The sequence below is a fragment of the Parus major genome, chromosome 2 (genome assembly GCF_001522545.3).
Source record: "Parus major isolate Abel chromosome 2, Parus_major1.1, whole genome shotgun sequence".
Taxonomy (NCBI): Eukaryota; Metazoa; Chordata; class Aves; order Passeriformes; family Paridae; genus Parus; species Parus major.
In genome coordinates, this window is record NC_031769.1 from 34,471,227 (window position 1) to 34,490,740 (window position 19,514).

Here is a 19,514-nt window from a genome sequence, read left to right on the forward strand (position 1 = left end):
ATATTTATTTTCAATAAGTAAAGGTCTAGGCCCTGCTTTTGCATGGCTGCTCTTATCTGTCAGTCACAAGAGACTGCAAATAAAGAAAAAAAAACCCCAAAAACCACCAAACCAAACAAACAAAAAATAAAACCAAAACAAACAATGAAAAAAAAAACAACAAACCACACAAGAAGCCCCATCCTACACAACAACCACACAACTCATTTCCACAAAATTAAGTCCTGTCAATTATCTCTGCATCAGTGTCCTGGACAGCCACAGCATAACCCTCCCACTAACACACTTCAGAGTACCCTTCAAGGTGAGCTGGAAAAACAGGAGCAATTTCAACCCCAGATGAGAGCTTGAATTAGTTATTAATAAAATTTCAGTGATTTAGTACAATCCACTGCCTAAGTACCTTCAATATGCTGTCATATTGTCAAAACAATATTATCTTTTTCAACTTCACCTATCAATTACATAATGCAGACTTTCCAAATTAACTAACATACTTGATGACATTCTACTTTATTCAGTTTTGAGGTCTCTAAGGAAAGAAATTGGTAAACAAATTAATACCATTTTAAAGAGCATTCTTGACTCCCTGCCAAGATTGGCATCTCTGTGTGGCTCTGAAAAAAATATTGCACTTGTGATGAAAAGAACAAATAAATAATACAAACACATAGGTATTAAAATTAAAACAAAAACGCCAAAATAAGGGTGTAATTTAGGTTTTTCCATATTTATCTTTTGTATGATAATCCTGTCCTAACTTACCAGCAAAACAGTACATGAATTCTTCAGAAGAATATGCTTCCATAAGTGAACAGGTGCTTTACAGTTGCAATTGTGCATCAAAAAAAAAAAACAAAAACAAACCCAAAACTGCAGGCAGCTAGGAATAATATGTGAAGAAAATCCTGATAAGCTAACAATTGCAGTAATACTGATATAGCTTTTTAAAAACTCAGCTTTTGAATAAATCCCTAGGGGAAAAAAAAAGGGTTCCTTAGGGATTTGTTCTGGAGCATTTTTTTCTCAGTTTTTCTGTATGCTGTGTCTAGGTCCATGTTCTCCATTTAGATTAACTGGGATGGGGACTGGCCTGCATGGAATAGGACCAACTTCTAACCCTGAAGTCCATCACACAAACTTTATTAGTTTCTTAAGAATCCCTCAAGTGTTCTGACATGCTGTGATGCTCTCTCAAAGAGGCAGAGCTGGCACCAGCTTCTTCCCTGCAGCCTACAGAGATGGATTTTGTTACTTGATGGCTCTCTGTTCTGTGAGGTGACATGAAATAAACACACCTAATTCAACTGGCCAAGTCTCCACAATAAGAGAAAGAATCACTTAGGCTGGAACAAGCAGCAGACGGTGACAGCACATCTCTGGTTCTCCTTGCCTGAGGCACACTCTCTCTGCATCTGAGCTACAATTTCTTCTGCAGGTAAGAAGAGAGAGAGAGCAGCATCTACAGGTGATGATTATTTGTAGTTTATGGCCAGTGCCTCCTTACTTTGGTATGTCCTGATTTGCTAGTGTGGGTAAATCTAGAGCTGTTGGATAACATATATATATATTTGAATGTTAAACAGTCCTTTGAGACTGCAGTAACTGAATAAGAAATAAGAAGAACTCGACATTTAAACCAAAGGTTTGTTAAAGTTTCAAAGGGACTGTAGTAGGATGGAAAAAATAAAAGTGGAGCTTAGAAAGTCATCTAAGTCCTTTTCTTCACAAAAGGTTGTCCTATACTTTCTTAAACAACCCCTCACATCTACTCAGCCTCCCTTGATGCAATTAAATTTACTAGTTCTCTCAGGTATAGCTTCTCCACAGATTCCTTCAGTATATACAGGGCTTAGAGAAAATACCAAAGAGAAATATAACCCAAATTCCCTCATGATTTTCTCATTGGTCAGATTCTAAAGCTCTCAGATCACATTTCCAATTTCTACTGCATTCTCTCCAATTGGCCCATATTCCTCTTGATTCATGGTAGCTGGAAGCAGACACCATATTTCTGCTGAGACATGTTAGACAACGTTTAAGGTTACAGTTTCAAGCAGACATGCACCTAACATTCTAACTCATGCTCTAAAAAGTCAAGGTAACCATTTCCTATCCTTTTATCTATAAAATATGTTAACTCACTGCACGAGTAAAGTAGAATGGTTTGATGGGATTTTTCTTGACTACCAGTTATTACTGTGCATTTATCAACTCCTTGATATTTAAGGTTTTTCCCCTTCAGGAACTGAGGTTAAGCTGGTTTACAACTCTTTTTAATATATTAAGCATCTAACAACATCTAACTTTTTCCAGTCAGCCAAAACCTCTCCCATTTTTCATCAGTCCTCAAGAAAAATGAGAGTTCACCTGTAACTGCTTCAATCAGCTCATTAAGTATCCTGGGGCAAATGACTATTTTGTCTAAGACTGATTTACTTAAATATGCAGCTGTTGTCCTGTTCAGTCTTTAAACTGAGTCAATTTGCTTCATTTCTCTTTGTAATAAGTTCACATGTCCTCTCCTTTCACTTTCAGCTTTCATTCCCCCACCCAAGCCTCCTTTAAATTCTCCTCACTACAAGACCAGCATGCAGGCTGAGGCTTACAGTGCAGCACAAGCCTTTTGGGCAGAGAGCTGTCAATGAACAGGCTCACAGGAGTTTGTGTGCCAGCATTTGAATAAGGGCAATGGCTTGCACTGGAATGCATGGGCTGAGGTAAGGCATAGTAGTTTGTTTATGTCTACAGTTGGCTATAAGCCCAGAATAAGTTTTTTAGGTCAGAGTAGGCTGTTGTAAAGTGGGGAAGAACGAAGAGCACACCAGCAATCTTGTATTACAAATTAGTTAGGAGCTCCTTACTAACAATGTAATCATATCTCTTACCCTGCCAGAATAGCCACTGCTAGACTGTAGGGTAGGAAGACAAGGTAGATTGAGTGAACCCACAACAGACTGGTACACTCTTGGTAGGTAAGTTCAGATTGCAGGTGCTTTAAATTTTCATTCAGCTGTATCTGGAGCCCTACCTAGCCTGCTTAAATTGTTCTAAAATATCCTTCTGCCAACATCACAAAGCTGTTACCTGGTACCAGCATTGTCTAAGGCTGATGATGAAAGGCTGGTCACAGCTCAGCAGGACACCCACCTGACAAGATCCATGCCAAGCAGGGCTTCAGACTCAGAAGCTGGTTCTCTGGTCACGACAGCTTCATTAGCTACACACACTCCGTGCTCGTTAGCTCCCATTTCTGCCCCCCAAAGCCAGGAGGGCCTGCTCAGCACGACAGCGTGAGTCTTCGGCGCCTGCTCAATCTCAATATATGTGCACTGCAGGGACAGCAGGAAGAGAGAAAGTTAAACAATCACTTCATCTATTGCTGGGACTGAAGTAACACAAGACTTCAATGTATAGAAAGGTCACACGTTATTTTAAAGGTCTGTGTTTTGTGAATGAACAAGGAACTTTTTTAAACATGTCATGTTTGAACCTTCACATCCTTATATTGCATAAGCCTGGGAAAATACATGTGTTGATGCTCGCAGGCTTCCAAGAGACAAGCAGGACCCAAATGCTAGAATAAGTGGGAGAGACCAGGAGACAGACTGTACTGTTACATTAATAAAAATACAGATCATACCTGTACATAGTAACAACATCAAACCATTCTACCACCTCCCCTAAGCACCATTTCCAGTACTTAATTACATACATAGTGTAACAATGATAACTGGGACAAGATACATCAGAGGGCTTCCTCCTCTCCCTTGCTGCCTTCCCTGCAGCTGCCCCAACACAAAGACAACTGGTAGAAAGAGGGGAAAAAAAACAAGCCTTGAAAATATTCAGTAGTGTAATAAACCACTTTGATAAACAATCATGGAAATAAAACATGGCTATTGCTGTTGCTTAAACTGCTGTTTTTACTATTTTAAATGGTCTGCATTAATAAGTTGTCTGTGAATATACTCTGACAAGTCAAAAATATACAGGAAGGCTACAGAGAAGTCATTGTAACTGCAAGGAACAAATAAATTATGTTACCTCTCAAGTATATTTCCTTGCCTTCAAAACAAGCCCTTGCCTTCAAAACAAGCACTATTTTCCCAGACAGCAGGGATGAGAGTTTGTGCAAAGCAAAAAATGGACTTTACATTTGACTGTTGAGTTCACATAAAGCTTTTCATGCAGAATTTGCTTTTTAGAAACCTAAAGTCATCTGTATTTATGAGGCATCTCTTAGGGTCCAGCATTCCTGTTGTAACATCTTTCCTTTCAGGAAGTAATCTGCAACAGTTTTTTTGGAGGAATATCTGATCAGGTATATCAAAGTAAATAGGATCATCAGAATGGACTTGTGGACTAAAAGTTATTCACCTTGTTTGACTGGCTGTGTCTATATTAAAATCTAAAGCCAAAGAAATCAATCCAAAATTATCAGAGCATCAAGAAGCTTTGGGTTTATCCTAAACTTTCTTTCTGCCTTTAAGGATTATACAGCATGATCATCTTCAGCCTGCAGTCTTGAGCAATGATTTCTACAGTAATAGTTCCTCTAGCATGCAATTAAAATATGTAATAGACTATCTTTGGTCAGAAAAGGGATTTTCAGAGTCCTTCACTTTGACCATGCAAGAGGGATACAAGCAATTGCCATCTTCATTAGGTAATGTGTGCAAATAGGTCAAAACTAAACAAAACCAAAACCAAAACACCACAATGCAGAGAGGCAGTGAACTCTTTCAGTCTAAGGAGAGGCTTAGGCAAGAAGATCCTGTCAGGAACAAATACCTGCTGTATTTGTAGGAGAACATCCCTAATGTTTGACCAGGCTCTTTGACCAAATTGCTTATACAGTAATACTCTGCGATTTTGTAGAGGCAAATTCCTCATCTACCAAGGTGCAACAACATTTGTCAGTGGCCAGGAGGTAAGATCTGACTAATAGAAACTCTTTACACAGTTCACCCTTTGCTGCATTGTGTAACCAAGCCGTGCCGTAACTGACATTTCTCATCAAAACTCCTACTTCTGAGCTGTCAGCTAACAAATCTCATTTCTGACATTCTGCACAATTTCATCTCAGAGCTTCAGGTCAGTGCAGTTTGGATAAGCTCCTGACACATGTGTGTGAACAGAGAATAACTCTATTTGCTGGATGTGCAGAGGGAGTGCTGGAGCAGCAAGGGAAGACAACACCAGAGCAGCTATCAGGCCCCAGCTCTGCAGCCTCTTCCCCCTGCATGTCACAGGTGCTCAGCTGGCTGCAGCCATCCTGCAGAGTCATCCATGAACCTTCTCAACCCTACAGCAGAAAGCAAAAACCTAGACACAGTGTGGAGGAGACTTCAGTATTCCATACACCCACACTTGCATAGCATTTTCTGGCTGAATAGCCCTGTTATACAAGCTTGCTTACACTGACTCTTTGATTTTTTAGAAGGAAAAATGATAACACTCAGAAAAGTGATAGTTAAGCTAAAAAAATGCTGAATGCCTTTCCTCTGCAAAACGTATTTGCAAGGCTATCCTTGCTACCAGTCATTTATTACTTGGTGCCTCATTCCAAAAGCAAGCACTACCAAAGCTGCTATTCATTGCAAAGATCTTATTGTCAATAGTAACAGTTGAGAAAAGGGAAAGAGGAAATTGTTTGTTCCTGCTTGATGAATCCAGAGCGTTCGGGGGAAAAAATGTGGTTTTGTTTTGTTACTATGTAATCAGAGGCCAGAAAACATCCATAGCCAACACACCTCAAAATACAGCTGTTACCTTTGATATTGCTTCTTTATGTCCCCCAAACCAAAAAGAAGTAAACATGGAGTATATTTTCATGCTATATTCAGTTTTCATACAATAACTCAGCCACATAGATGATATTCAAGACTTGCCTTATTTATATAAATTGCCTCAGAAGATCTAAATAACAGAAAAACCATTTCAATCTGACAGTCACTGACAGGTCTTTTAAAACTACTATTGACTTGATTCTTATTCATTTGTCATGGTTATTGACACTGCTGAATAAGTCCTGATGACATTTTACCTTTCCACTATAGTTATTTACTCCAGTAAACATAAAAGTAGGCACTCAATGGGATTGATGCATTAAGGCAGGAGCTCGGTTCATATTTATAAGAGTAAGTATGAGCTTCTCAAAAAGCTAGGGTCCAGAGGTGACAGTAAATTATTAATTTTAAACATAAAGCTCTTCATAACTTCACTGTCCTCCCCCCTTAAAATAACATCAGAAAACTCTTTCCCAAGAAACAAGAGGAACTGGGCTATGGGAACTTGTAACCAAGACACATAAATTGTAAAGGTAGGTCAGCTGGAGCCAGACACTGGATTTGCAACACAGCAAACCACTGCTTCTTGTTTCACATAAACCAGGACATCCTTGCAAGGGCTAAAGCACAAAAGCAAATAGTGGGGGAAAGACAACGCTATCCACCAAAAATACCCCACTGGCCACTAGATCTCTAGAAACAGGAGCTCAGATGATGACAGGATTGCAAAAGCAGGCAATTCCAACATCCCTATCATCCCCTCTCCAGCACCCCACACCCACCTGGCAAATCCCTGCAGCACAACAGCAGAGCAGCCTGTTCCACTGAGCACTGTGCCAAGCTAGGCAATGACAAATAAAACAGACATCAGGTACTGCTGTGACTCTGCTTGCCACTAACCCGATCTTCAAAATCCCTGAAATGTTCAGCCTCAGCTGGACTAACATTTTTCTTTGAGTATGAATGCTAAAAACAGAAAAATACTGACAAATTTGGTGGCAAAGGCTGAAAGTGAGTGGTGTCAGACTCCAATGATTTTCCAGAATTCAGCCTCTGAAAGTGGTAAAACTGGCATCTTGCCCCGTGACAGTAAATTCCCATTAGAAAATATAAAACTTAAGAAGAGAGACCTCAGACACAAGAGGTGCAGCCAACAACTTTTAAGAGAATTGAGCAGGCTGGGAACTAATCATACTTCTTTTATTTCACTTACAGTATCAAGAAGAGAATCTCAGAAGGAGTTCTAAGAATAGCACAAGGCACAAATGTATCTACCAGGCTAGCTAGGGCATGCAGATAAGTTGGAGGTATTCCAAAACCAGACACCACAGTCATAAGCACAAGAGATTTCTTCTTTCATTAATGAAAAGAAACTATTGTGCAGTTTCTACTGTACTAAGGCTGCAGAAGCCCAATTCCTAGCACTGTCAGTCAGGTCATTATGAAATATCAATGAAATCACATAGGCCTCAGCCCTGGATAACAAAGGCAATAGTCAGGGAATGCTTTAGAAAGAAATTATCTTTGAAAAGGGGTATTAAGATTCCAAATTACAAAAGAGAACCAACCCCCTTCCCTTCCAGCAGATCCAGGCTCAAACTTAGCATTAACTCCTTGCTTCACTACTTCAAGCATTGCCATACCATAGCACATATCTGAAAATAGGTCAAATACCTGTATGATTGCAGCAACTCAGTAAGTGGCCCCACAGCTGCTTTTTTAACCCTTTCCAAAAGAGGGATGCAAAAAATGTGCTGAGGCAGTCTCACAGCCTGCTGCCTCACTGGCCATCAAGACTGACAGCCTGGTTGGAAATGTATAGACATTTTATATAGACAAATGTGATTCCACAGGTGACATGGGCTGCCTGGACTTTCCCATCGTGGTGAAGTGGAAATCTGGAAAACTAGAACAGAGTTGTTCAAGGAAGCCCCTCAGACTATCTAATGCAGATGTGCCTAGCAATGAGCTTTACAGACAATTCTGCTGCTGCTTATTTACAGAAACAAATTTAGTAGAGCTCAAAGAAGTGGGAATAACCTCTCCTTGGAAAGAGAAGCATGCAAGCAGCAGTACACAGTCCAAGAGAGGTAGTTAGCCAATGCTATTGCCACTGCTTGCTTACACAGTAAGCAGAACTAAGTGTAGAGTGGAAAATATCTTGATGACTTTACCACGCCCATTAAACGTGGCCATGACATCTCCTACAGCAGCAGAACTTGTGCCACAGTGAAGGGGACAGCCAGAGAGCACGATAAATCCAGCCTGGGGGTAACTCTCAAGTAGTCAGCCCCAATTCCAGTGGCCACATGGCCAAACCAGAACAGTGAGCAGAAGCCTCTCCAGCAGCAGGATGAATCCTCAGGTATCATGAATCCTCAGCTCTCAGAAACACATACTGTGCTACTACTTGTATCCTCATATTGTAGATAAATATACAAGTATTTACTAACTGTACAAATAGAGAAAAAAGCCATTTTCTGCCACAGTAAAGTGTCTCCTTCTTCATATAAAAAACAGGTTTTTTTCTCTTTTTATGAAGATCCTAGAGCACTTTACATATGCTTACTATTATTTTTTACACTTTGCATATGCTTTATTATTATTTGCATATTGTTCCCAGCTGTTTGTATTCATTGCAACCAATACCTATAAAATTTGAATCTTTAGCAGTGTGTAAGGATTATACGTTTTATTCCAGGAAAAAAATAAATAATTGGAGAAGCTAGAAAAAAAACAAACATTTCCCCTGAAAAAAAGCAAAACTATCTGCACCCTCTGACTGACTCTAACCTGCTCTATCAACCCACCAAGGAGCCTCAGGCATGTGAGCCACTGTATGGAAAAGTGCTTTGCAAAATGAAATTTAAATATCTTTAAACAAATCAAATACCACAGAGTGCAGCAAGGCACCCAAGGCTGAGAACACTCTCTGGAGACACTATATGCCAGAGTAGACTTAGCAGGCAATAATTCACCTCTTGTTTGTCAAGATACAAATTTAGCAGTCTCCCGGGTGATAAGCAAAAGTAAAACTGAAATGTGGATGAAGCTTATTAATTTAATGTTTTAAAACAGTAAGAAACAGATTTCAAAGAAGGCACAAAGAACCCAGAGATATCCTTGGAACTCTTGGATGTCCTAGGTGTTTGAAATACTTGCTCATTCACATGTTTTGACACAGTCAAATGTTTTGGGTCAAGATGGAAGAGTTGGCAATTTTTTGCTCCACACAATTCTAAAACTCTCCCCCTCCTCTTCCTGTCTGCTACAATAAAAAAGGAAAATTAAAAAGATTAAGAACAAAAAAGAACAGAATAACAAGTTTTGCTTTGGTAGCAGAGGAGAACAAATAAGCAGCACGCCTACAATAAAAGCAAGCTTTGAGAGGGCAGAAACATCCAAGAGATTATAGCTTCTACCCCTGAACTGCTGTTGGGTTGTGCACTGTGCTACAAAGCAAAGTCAAACACATTAGTTTAAAGGCCAGTGGCCTGCAGTGGAGCAGAAGAGAGAAAATGCTCACATTAGCCAAGCAATAGACTGCTGAAGGCAGCAACCAGTTTCCTTTCTTAGCTGCTGTCTGCCTGTGTGGTGCCTCTGTCTCTGTGCTCAGCCTCAGGGTGAGCCCCAGCAAGGTGCTTGGGCAAAGCCATCTGTCTGTGCGTGCAGGAGCTCTGCTGCCCACCAGCCAGCACCACAAAGAATGCAAGAATGCAGCTTCCTAAACCACCTCTGACCCACAAGCCTTCCCACCACAACCTCATCTATCCACACAGAGTAAGCAAAGCGCTCCACTGTAGGCACAAACCCTGCTGTGTTTCATCACTGCTTCCCACCAGGCACTGCTTTCCCATGGAAGTGTCACTGGGGGTGCCCAGACATACATCCACACCTGCAGCAATGTGAGTTAGCACTGCCAGTCTGACCTGGAGGCTCCCCAAAGAGCAAATTCTCGGTAGATCCTGCTGCTGATTGACTTCTGTTACCAGATTCTGAACCACTTGCCCATGAAAAAATGCAGATAACCCAAAAAGCTGGCAAAAAAGGGAACCAAAGTACCCCAGAACTGAACTGCAGCACTGCTGTGATGCCTGGTGATTATGCTGCAAACACAAGGATTAAGATCACCATGTGATAAAAAGACAACTTTAATACAGTCAAAGTCTGCTTTCCTAGCTTTATGCTGTCTTGCAACACCAGCCAGGGACCCATCCATTTCCTTTAAGTGAGTTTTTTTCTCAGCTTTATGCAGTCCTCAGGCCAATGTACAGAAAAAATCTTACTGCTCCTCTGAAAACTCAGAGCAAGGGGAGGTACAATGATATCCATTAAAAAAAAAAACAACAACAACAGAGAAAACAAAATAATAACTAAGGCATGATGATTATGATATGATGTTTTAGAGAAAAAAAATTCCTCCTACCCCACAGAAGCCTGGCTTTTAGACCAGATCTGTGTTTAATACCAATATACTAGAAAAATTTTGCATATTCCACAGTTTTATAGACTTCTTTGCTTGTCTTTTCTACTTTCTACTTTTCTACTTTCCCCTTTCCATTCCTCCCTAAGAATTTGCATGATGTTAAGATAAAAGAGCTTTTACAGCTCTATATTGAAGTGAGAAACCATGACTATTTTGAAATCATGAATATAAGGTCAAGTTAGAGGAAAGGAAGGTGGATCTAAAAGGAAAAAAAAAAATGCACATGGGAAACTCATCCACAAAAAAGTCATTCAGACAAGACTTCTTCAGAAGAAAAACCACAGCAAGCAGTAGGATAATAAATAAAAGAAACCTAGTAAGAAAAATCTACCTTACAAATAAGACAGAGGGGCTTGCATCTGAAAGAGCATATGACAAGAATTCCCACTAACATGTGACAAACTCTTAAAATCCACATCTGGGAAAAAAAAAAACACACTTACTTTTAGTAGCAGAATTTAAAAAAGGACCTTATTTATGCTTAGGGGAGTAATACTTCACCTGCACACACAAATTCACTAGGCTGATCACTACAACAAGAGGACTGATCAGCATCTGCCCCTGCAAAATTGCAATGCAAGAGAAGAACAAACTTTTGAGAAAGTTGTCACACACATACACAGAAGGGACCTTTAATGAAAAGCCCCATTGTTCAGGGTCTTGGGAACCTGCTGACATGGAGGGAAGGAATTATGTTGATGAGCTAGCTGCAGTGTTGTTACTTGTCTGGTAGATTGAGCCACAAAGATCAGGCTGAAAATGTCTTGCAGTATTCACTGAGCTCCACTGAGGCCCTGCCACAAACTGATAGCTGTGCAGCACAGTCCACCCCATTACTTTTTGGCAACAATATCACTGTGGCACTGAATTACTGTGCCACTTTTGGTTACACTCTGCATTATCACAGTTGCAAACGGGAGAAGCACAGAAATAGGAAATAAAGAGGATACAAAGTCCCTGACAAGAGTTCTGTAGAACAACACTTGTCATTACCACCTCATAACAAAAATTCAGAACATGAGCTACATCCACAAACAGGTCATCACAGTTTGATACACACTGAAACACATTATGTGCAAAAAATAGAACATAATGGGAACCAAGTGCACTATCATTGTCCCATGAAGGTAAATAAATCAGAGCAAATATACAATATGGAATGTAGAGAAAAGGTGCTCATTTGGAAAAAAGGAGCCCAAAACATTAGGATGGATGAGAAGAAAAATCTAGTCAGAGGCACAAAGGATTACTGACTCAGAAAAACTATAGTGTCAAATTGATCAGCCACATTTTTTCCAGTTGTAAATATTGTACATTTAGTTTCTCAGAGCTGGTTAGTTAGTTTTACAAAGTGCAAGGGAAGGAAAGCTGTAATAAAAAAGAAAACCCACAGCAACAATAAATGAAGTGTTGGCAGCTTTCACTGGTTTTAAAGAACAAAGTATAAACCCTGAGTATGTCAAAGCTACATATAGAAGCTTTGACACTTCTCTCCACTCCCTCATCAGTTAATTAACTCTGACAAGTTTGCTTAAAAGGTAGATAGTGTTGCATGTCTGGTACTTAACCAGGCGAAGCAGCTGAATTCGAGCTTCTCCTTAAAGCTTTTCTTGACTTTGAGGTACCACTCACTGGTAATACTCAATAACTGTGCAAAGCTACCAGACAGCCCTTCGACCTAACAGAACTATTAAAATCAGTTCTGTGTTTTAACCAGCTTGCTCTACTCAAAATATGCATGAGTAAAAAAAAACCAAAAATACAACAGAAACCTACATTAACAGTACTTAGTGCTGAGTGTGATGAAGATGCAGTGATAAGCAATTACTTGCACTACTCAGAGAAAATGATGATGTTCTTATACTGTGCTAGGAGGAAACAGGAAGAATTTTGGCAAACATCTGGAGCCTGTGTGTTGCTGTACACAACTTCGCTTGAAAAACCTCAGGCTAGCTAACGAAGACTTACATAGTAGCATAGACCAGCAGAAGCCAAAGCATCCATTAATTAGGATTTAAGCTCCTAATTTAGAAAAAAAAAAATATATGGCCCACTCCAGTCTGTCATCTGAAAGTTCACCTCACTGCACTGCAACAAACTTTACCTTGATTTAAAAAAAAACAAACAAACCCGCATTTAAGGAGAATGCTTACAGATCCTTGTGGGCAGACTAAATCTACAAACTGTGTTGTGCAATGAGAACGAATTATGCTTCCTGCTTCTAGAAGGTCTGGCAAAAGAGTTGAGTTTATGACTGAATTCTAAAAAAAAAGACACTAAACCACTTAATCATGGTATGAAAGAGGAATCATAATAGATTATATATATGGCTTAATGATATACTTCAGCAAATTATGACAATCTTATCAAAGAGTTAGATATGGAGCAAAGAGACCAAAAGAATCAAGAACTCTTACAGTAAGTTCTTACAAATTATTCTCCATTAAGGGTACAAAACAAACTTTCCAAAGTTGTTCTTCCCCAGTAATAAAACTTCTTTTTTTTCCCCAGTTCTATGAAGAGGCATTTTAAAACAAAATGCTCTGAAGCTTTCTTCTTGTCTTCTTGTCACAGTTGTGTTACATATGCCAGCACATGTCTACAAGGTGCTACATCACTTAACTGCACATAGTGATCCTGGGGGAGGGGATTTCTTGATATCCAAAATGAAACCATTTAATAATACATAAGTTGTACTAGATGTTGGCAGCAAAAAGAAGCAAGAGAACAGTAACTGTTAGAACAAAGAGCATCAAACCCTCTGAAATCGGGAAAAACATTTGAAAAACAGAACTAAAACTGGCACTGGCCTTCAGATATCTCCTCAGTACGGGACAATTAGATCCATAAAGTATCTGTTTGGATGAGAGACATCAGCCTGGTGCAGAACACCTCCTGTCCTCAGCCTTCTGCACAGCCACAGGGGCAGCAGGCAGCTGAATGCAGGGAACCTCACAGATTCTGCTTTCCCAGCTGCGAGTCAGAGCAAGAATCTGCAGACTCTAAAAGCTCCTGGCAATGCAGCATCAGGCTCTGTCTCCTCTGGTACAATGACTGCCTGCACAGATCCTTGTCTTTCTTCTGGTGCCTCAGTCACTTCATTCCACCTTCACTTTACACTTCCCCTCTTCCTGTCTTCTTGTTCATTTGTCCTTTTGCTTTACTCTTCCACATCTGCTTATCCTTTCATTTCTGCTGTCAGTAAAACAAGGCTGCAATAAAAGATTACAATTACGATAAAGGGTGCCTTTCAACCAGTGTCTAGCTTCAGGACTCCACATCCAGCCTGGATTCAGAGAAAAGCCACAGCACTAAAAATTGACCATGATGCAGGTGCCCAGCTGCAGAACATCCCAACAGAGCTAATGGCATGTACAAGAGTTAAGTCTGGTTTACAAAGCTTTCACAGTCTCATTCTCCTCCCCTCACATTCCCTTATTAGAGCACAAGTTCCTCAAGTTCCAGAATTCTGGCTACCTGTTTTTCAGCCTGTGCAGTATAGTCAGGCCCCATTACTGCCAGATAACAACCATGAATGAGAATAATTCATTTGGCATGTGACAAACTCAGAAAATTGGCTTCTAGTTCCAGATAGCCAGGATATTTTTCCCTTAAAACAAAATCAATCAACTACATGGTGCAGGAATCCAAGAGGTGAACAGTTTTGCCTGTCTGCCAGAAAAAGTACAGATCATGGATTTTTCCCCAATTAAAAAAGTTACATTGTGAGTTTCATCTTCAGACTTTTAAAAAAATCTTGGGTTTTTTTTTTCTACTCAAGAGATTTGAGTGATGTGAGCAAGGACTCCATAACCTGATAAGAAAACAAGACAGTATTCACTTCTTCCAATAACAGTGATTTCTTACAGTTTGAATGCAACAATCACCCTTACCTCAACTTTGCTTCCTGGTTCATGCTCTGCAGCAGCAAAGTAGACCACCTCCTGTACCTCATCCCTAGGCCGTGCAGAGTTCTTTCCAAATACCACCAGCCCATCTTTAGAACACGGGGGGAAGGCTACAAAACAGTAACTTGGAGGAGCTGCAGCCATCCTAGAAAAGAAAGAAAGCATAAACAAACAAAATTCGTGGGTGTTTTATTCATAACTGCATACCTTAGAGAATCATTCAGTCTACTGGTACGAACTGTAGCTAAGAAGGAATGAAATCCCTCTGCCAATTGATTGGCCAATGATAAGGGAAGAACAGGTCAGCTCAAAGGAAGATTATCTGAATTAAATTTTAAAAATATAATCATCTTCATCATTTTTCACCCAAGCTTTGTGAAGGCATAGATAGGAAAAAAAGGCAAGAGAACTGTGCCTTGATGAGTCTTAGTCCCAAGTAAAAGAAGATACTCTGCAGTGGAGCTGCCCTGGAATGTATGACCTAGATGTATTCTGCTGACTCAGACAAGTGCAGAGCCACAGAATCACTTTAAATAATTTACTCTCTCTGCTCGCCTGCACTTCAATATTTTTAAGAAGGAAAGATGAAAACATGTTTGAGGGATTCCTGAGAGGACAATAGTATGTCTGGAAACAGAACAACAGCACAATTACATCAAAAACTGTCAGTCAATTTATCTACTCAGATGGGAGTGACTGAAGCACTAATTGCAATTTATTTTCTCTGTGGTTTGTCTGCATTGCTACTCTTACCTGAAGTTAATTGATTGCTGTTTATTTGTTTATGTAGGCCAATGTGAAATGTTTATAGGATAATTTTAAGTGTTTGCAAGGAAAATATATTTAAAAAAATGCAAACTGTTTCAGGACTATCACACTACTGTAGCTGGTCTTGCGTACATTGCCATATCTGACATTTCTTTCCATCATTCAGGAAAACTCCTGGGACTTATGCCTACAAAAGGAAAATGTGGGGTGTCTATCACTTGTTAAAAAAGTATTCAATGCAGATGTCTGAGATATCTTCATAGTTCACAGCAATAGAAACTCAGCCCCCAAATAAACAAACATGTTCCTCTTTGTCTTCCACAGTATCCTGAAGAAGTAAAAATACTTGCACACATCTGCACTCCTTAGAAACAACCAGCACATGAGCTCCCCCCCAGATCCATCTGCAAGACAGTGCTGAGCACAGGGGAGTGGGCAACGCTGCTTTTTTATCATTAGCTTCCACATGATTCAAACCATTCAAATTTGGCTCTTTTTTCTTTTTTGAGCAGTGCCATTTGAGTACATACTTCTCACAGAATAGCAGACAACAAAACAGGAAGAATTCCTTTTGTATAAGGACTGTAATCCATAAAATGGTAATTGTTTGCCTATGGACTATGAACAGGTCACACAGATGTTCAACCTTGCAAAAAAAAGGTCAAGTAGATCCAGGTTAGAAGTGCCCTCTACCAACACAATGTGAGGCAATGAATTGTCCAGGGAACTCACACAGTCTTTCCATTTAGGTAAAATTAGATGCATCCACTTGAGCTGAAAATGCATTAGGAAAGAAATAAATCCTTTTTCATAAGCAGAGTTTTGACCAGTGAGAAAGGACAAGCTACTCTGAGCTGGAATTACTTCAGCTGATAAAACACATCTGTCAGAGGACACTGGGCTGCAGACCTGCCTCTTGTGCCTCTAAATCTGGGACACTGCTGGTCCTGCATGAGTGTCTTGCACACAGACACGATAAAAAGCCCCACTTCAGCTGCTGCTCATCGCCTGTGAGCCATCAGAGGATTTGTGGTTTAACTGAACCACAGTGTGTAGGTAGAGGATTGCCCAGCCTTCTTTGCTAATGAAACCATTCAGTACTTTGCTATGAATTATTACTCTATTAAGCCTGTGTATTACTGTGTGGGTGATGTCAATGGAACTGCTTTCCAGCACTCCAAGAGCTCCAATCTGCCTTCAGGTAACTCATCTTTTAGTGTGCCAAATTTGTCTTCTGATACATTGCCAGATGAGCCAAAATCTTGAATAACTTGCAGACTTTCTGAGGATCTCGCTATCCAAAAAAAGTATTTCCTTTATTCTAAGCACCAAGCAGATTTATTTGAAATTCATGACACAGCTGGAAAACATTAAGTATCCAAGAGCCTAGCAAGAAAGGTTAAAATTACATACAATATCAATTTTTATTAAATTAATACCTAAACATATTGGCAGATAGGCTTAAAAAGATGGGAAATGTTTCAGCACTCTGTTAGTGAACAAATATAAAGGTATGCAAGGCAGACATTTACAGACTTACAGTCTGAGTAGATAAGGAAAAGAATTAAAAGCATGTAGGTATCTAATGCTCTTCAGAATTCTGAAATCACCCTGAAATAGTCTCAACTGTATGTGTGAGATTTATTTTTTCCCCCCTTAAATATACCAACAGTTACTGAACCTAAAGCAAATTGCCATTTTGGTAATGCTTTTTAAGCACGAAAGTATGAGTAAGCTCCTCTATAACTAGAGCTCCCTTCGACACACAGTGTATTTCATAAGTATGAGCAAGCTACCCAGTAACTAGAGGTTATTTCAACACAGTGCATCTCATACAGGCAAGCATGTAACAGTCAAACACTGTGTCAATTGTGTTAACCTTATCCTGAAAACATCACTGTCAATGGAGGAGTTTGCACTAGGACCTCAGATTACATTTTAGAAAAGGAAGCCATCTAGCAGTCTACTTCATTGTGAAACTACTCAGTTTGCTAGGTAGCACTTTTTCCCTGAACCTCATTTGGTTCATTTTGAATATGACAAGGATAGCCATTTCTCAGATATACCCACAACCTCTATTTGTTCAGAACTCCAGGTTACTTTATCTTCCTCCATCAGGTAGCTAAAACAGCTGAACAGCCACCTATCTAAGCAGGACATTTCAGCTTCAGGTTGTCCTCATGCTCATTTTTTCACATATTTGCCACCTCTCCCATCTTACACAGCTCAATACCAAAACACCTTTCACTCACAGGAGGAAAAGAACAGTCCTTCATGGTACCTCTGATAAATCAGCCTGACTTATAAAACCACCTGCTGTTATAATTCCTACACTTTTTTTTCACAGAGTTTGCTCCTCTAGTGAAAGGCAATCCTGAAAACCTTAGAAAACACAGGGAATGACTGCAAATAGATCTCAAAGAACAGCTTGCTGCCCGTTCACACAGTTCTTTACCATAGAGCATGTTAAACATGCTGGCCTGATTTTCTCGGCAGACCATACCTCAGACCCACATTCTGGTGCAGACAGAGGTAAAGCTACACCATATGTCTCGATTACAAACCATTACACTCATAAATGGGCCACTGCAAGTTCAGAGAAATGGGGACTGTACAGATCATTATGGGCTATATCCAATATCACTCTGCATATGGAAGCCCTGGAAATAGACAAAGAGCTGTACATTATGCTATGCCACTGTATAATAACTGCTGCACTTGCAGGGAGTTAACAGGCATCATGCTTGGTTGACCTCAAATCACTGCAGGCACAAAGGTTGTAAAAAGAGTTCTGAACAGCAGCCACAAGCTAATATACTCTGCTTGCTATCTTTTTATTTGACAAAAACATGCTGCAGCAGGGATGCCATATTCCACCTGGTCATATTTTTTTTCCAGTCTCCTGTGTTCTGACACTATAAAGAAGACTTACTTAACAAGTTCCTTTATTAAGATCTTTTCTCATTGTGATAAGTCCCATTTAACACCTGACAAGCCAAATTAATTGTATGAATATATCACCACTACTGTCAGTGGTAAAACAGACAGCACTGAGTTCATAAGTATTTTAATGCAGAGAGAAAGGAGTAACAACCATTGGGTTGATTCTTTTATAGAATCAAAACAGTTGGAAAATACCTCCATGACCATCGAGTTCAGCCTTTGAGCAAACACTATCACATCAACTAAATCACATCACTGAGTGCCATATCCAGGGGTTTCTCAAACACCTCCAGGGATGGTGACTCCATAGCCTCCTTGGGCAGCCTGTTCCAACACTTAACCAACCTTTCAGTGAAGAAATTCCTCCTGAGATCCAACCTGAGCCTCCCCTGGCACAGCTTGAGGCCATGTCCTCTTCTCCTGTCACCAGTTGCCTGGAGAACAGGCTGATCTCCACCCAGCTACAGCCTCCTCCTCTCAGCCAGCTGTAGGGAGCAGTGAGGTCTCCCCTGAGCCTCCTCTTCTCCAGGCTGAACAGCCACAGCTCCCTCAGCTGCTCCTCGCAGGACTCACTCTTCACAGCTTCGTTGCTCTTCTCCAGAGAAGCCAAATGTCTGGCTCCAAATATCACAAACAACAGGTACAACAATTATCAGGGCTTTCTAAACGTGTCTGAACATCACTGTGCTCCTGAAATAGGGTGAACACATGGGTGTGTTATTGCCTAGCACCACCTCAAGAAAACTAACCCATAAATCTTGATAAACAGAAAACACCATAAAACTTCCAGGCTGAAAATACCAAAACCTGAAACATTTTACTCTGGAGTATTTTTCATTTCACAGCATGAGGATCTTACACATATTAAAAAAGCTCACAAATTCCAATTAGAACAACTTGCACTATTAGAGTAAATACCTATCCACAATCAGAAATTTAAAGTGCTCAACACAGAATAAAATTACTACTAAATCTGTACATGCAGATTGGGACAATCTAATGGAAACTTCATTTAGATGTCATTCTTCACTTACAAAAAATGAGCAGACAAATAATGCTGGAAGAGAGATTAACACATGGAATAGAGATTGCAGTATCCCATCCTCCACCTCATGAACATGAGTGTCAGAGGCTGAACCTCGCTCTTAAGAAAACAGAGACAGGCATAAATAATTCAGTGTGCTTTAGAGACTTCCTTCCCCCAGCCCAAGAAAACTGAGAAAGCTATGCATCCACAACAAAGCACTCCCAGCTTAGCATGATAGAGTCCAAATTAAAGAAAAGATTTTCATAGTAACTCATTCTAGATTCCTTGGGGTTTTATTCTGTTATTTTTCCAGAATAACACTGTGTACTTCTCTGAAAGCTGTAATTTGGTACTGCAATAATCTTTTATAAAGCTAAAGAATCTTACTGCTACAATAAAATTACTTCTCAGAAAAATAACTTTATCATCCCACATCAAATAGATGTTGACTTGTAAAGTCAACTAATTTTCCATTTGCCAAAATAACCAGAAGAGATTAAGCACAAAGTAATTACTAGTTTTACAAAACTACAAATTATGTGAAAACTGGCTCACCAACAGCGGCTTTCAGTTGCTGTCTTATTAAGAAA

The 19,514-nt window shown here is 39.9% G+C and overlaps 1 protein-coding gene across 2 annotated transcripts in view; it reads right to left on the reverse strand.

The window, feature by feature from the left end:
* SCRN1 (secernin 1) overlaps positions 1-19,514 on the reverse strand; it is a 38,802-nt gene that overhangs the window by 13,365 nt on the left and 5,923 nt on the right. For both annotated transcript variants that reach the window (XM_015619714.2, XM_015619713.3), the window contains exons 2-3: positions 14,172-14,331; positions 3,151-3,332 (exon numbers count right to left, since the gene is read on the reverse strand). In XM_015619714.2, the coding sequence (XP_015475200.1) occupies positions 3,151-3,332; positions 14,172-14,330 (341 nt within the window). In that variant the 5' untranslated portion in view covers position 14,331. The remainder of the gene's footprint in view (positions 1-3,150; positions 3,333-14,171; positions 14,332-19,514) is intronic.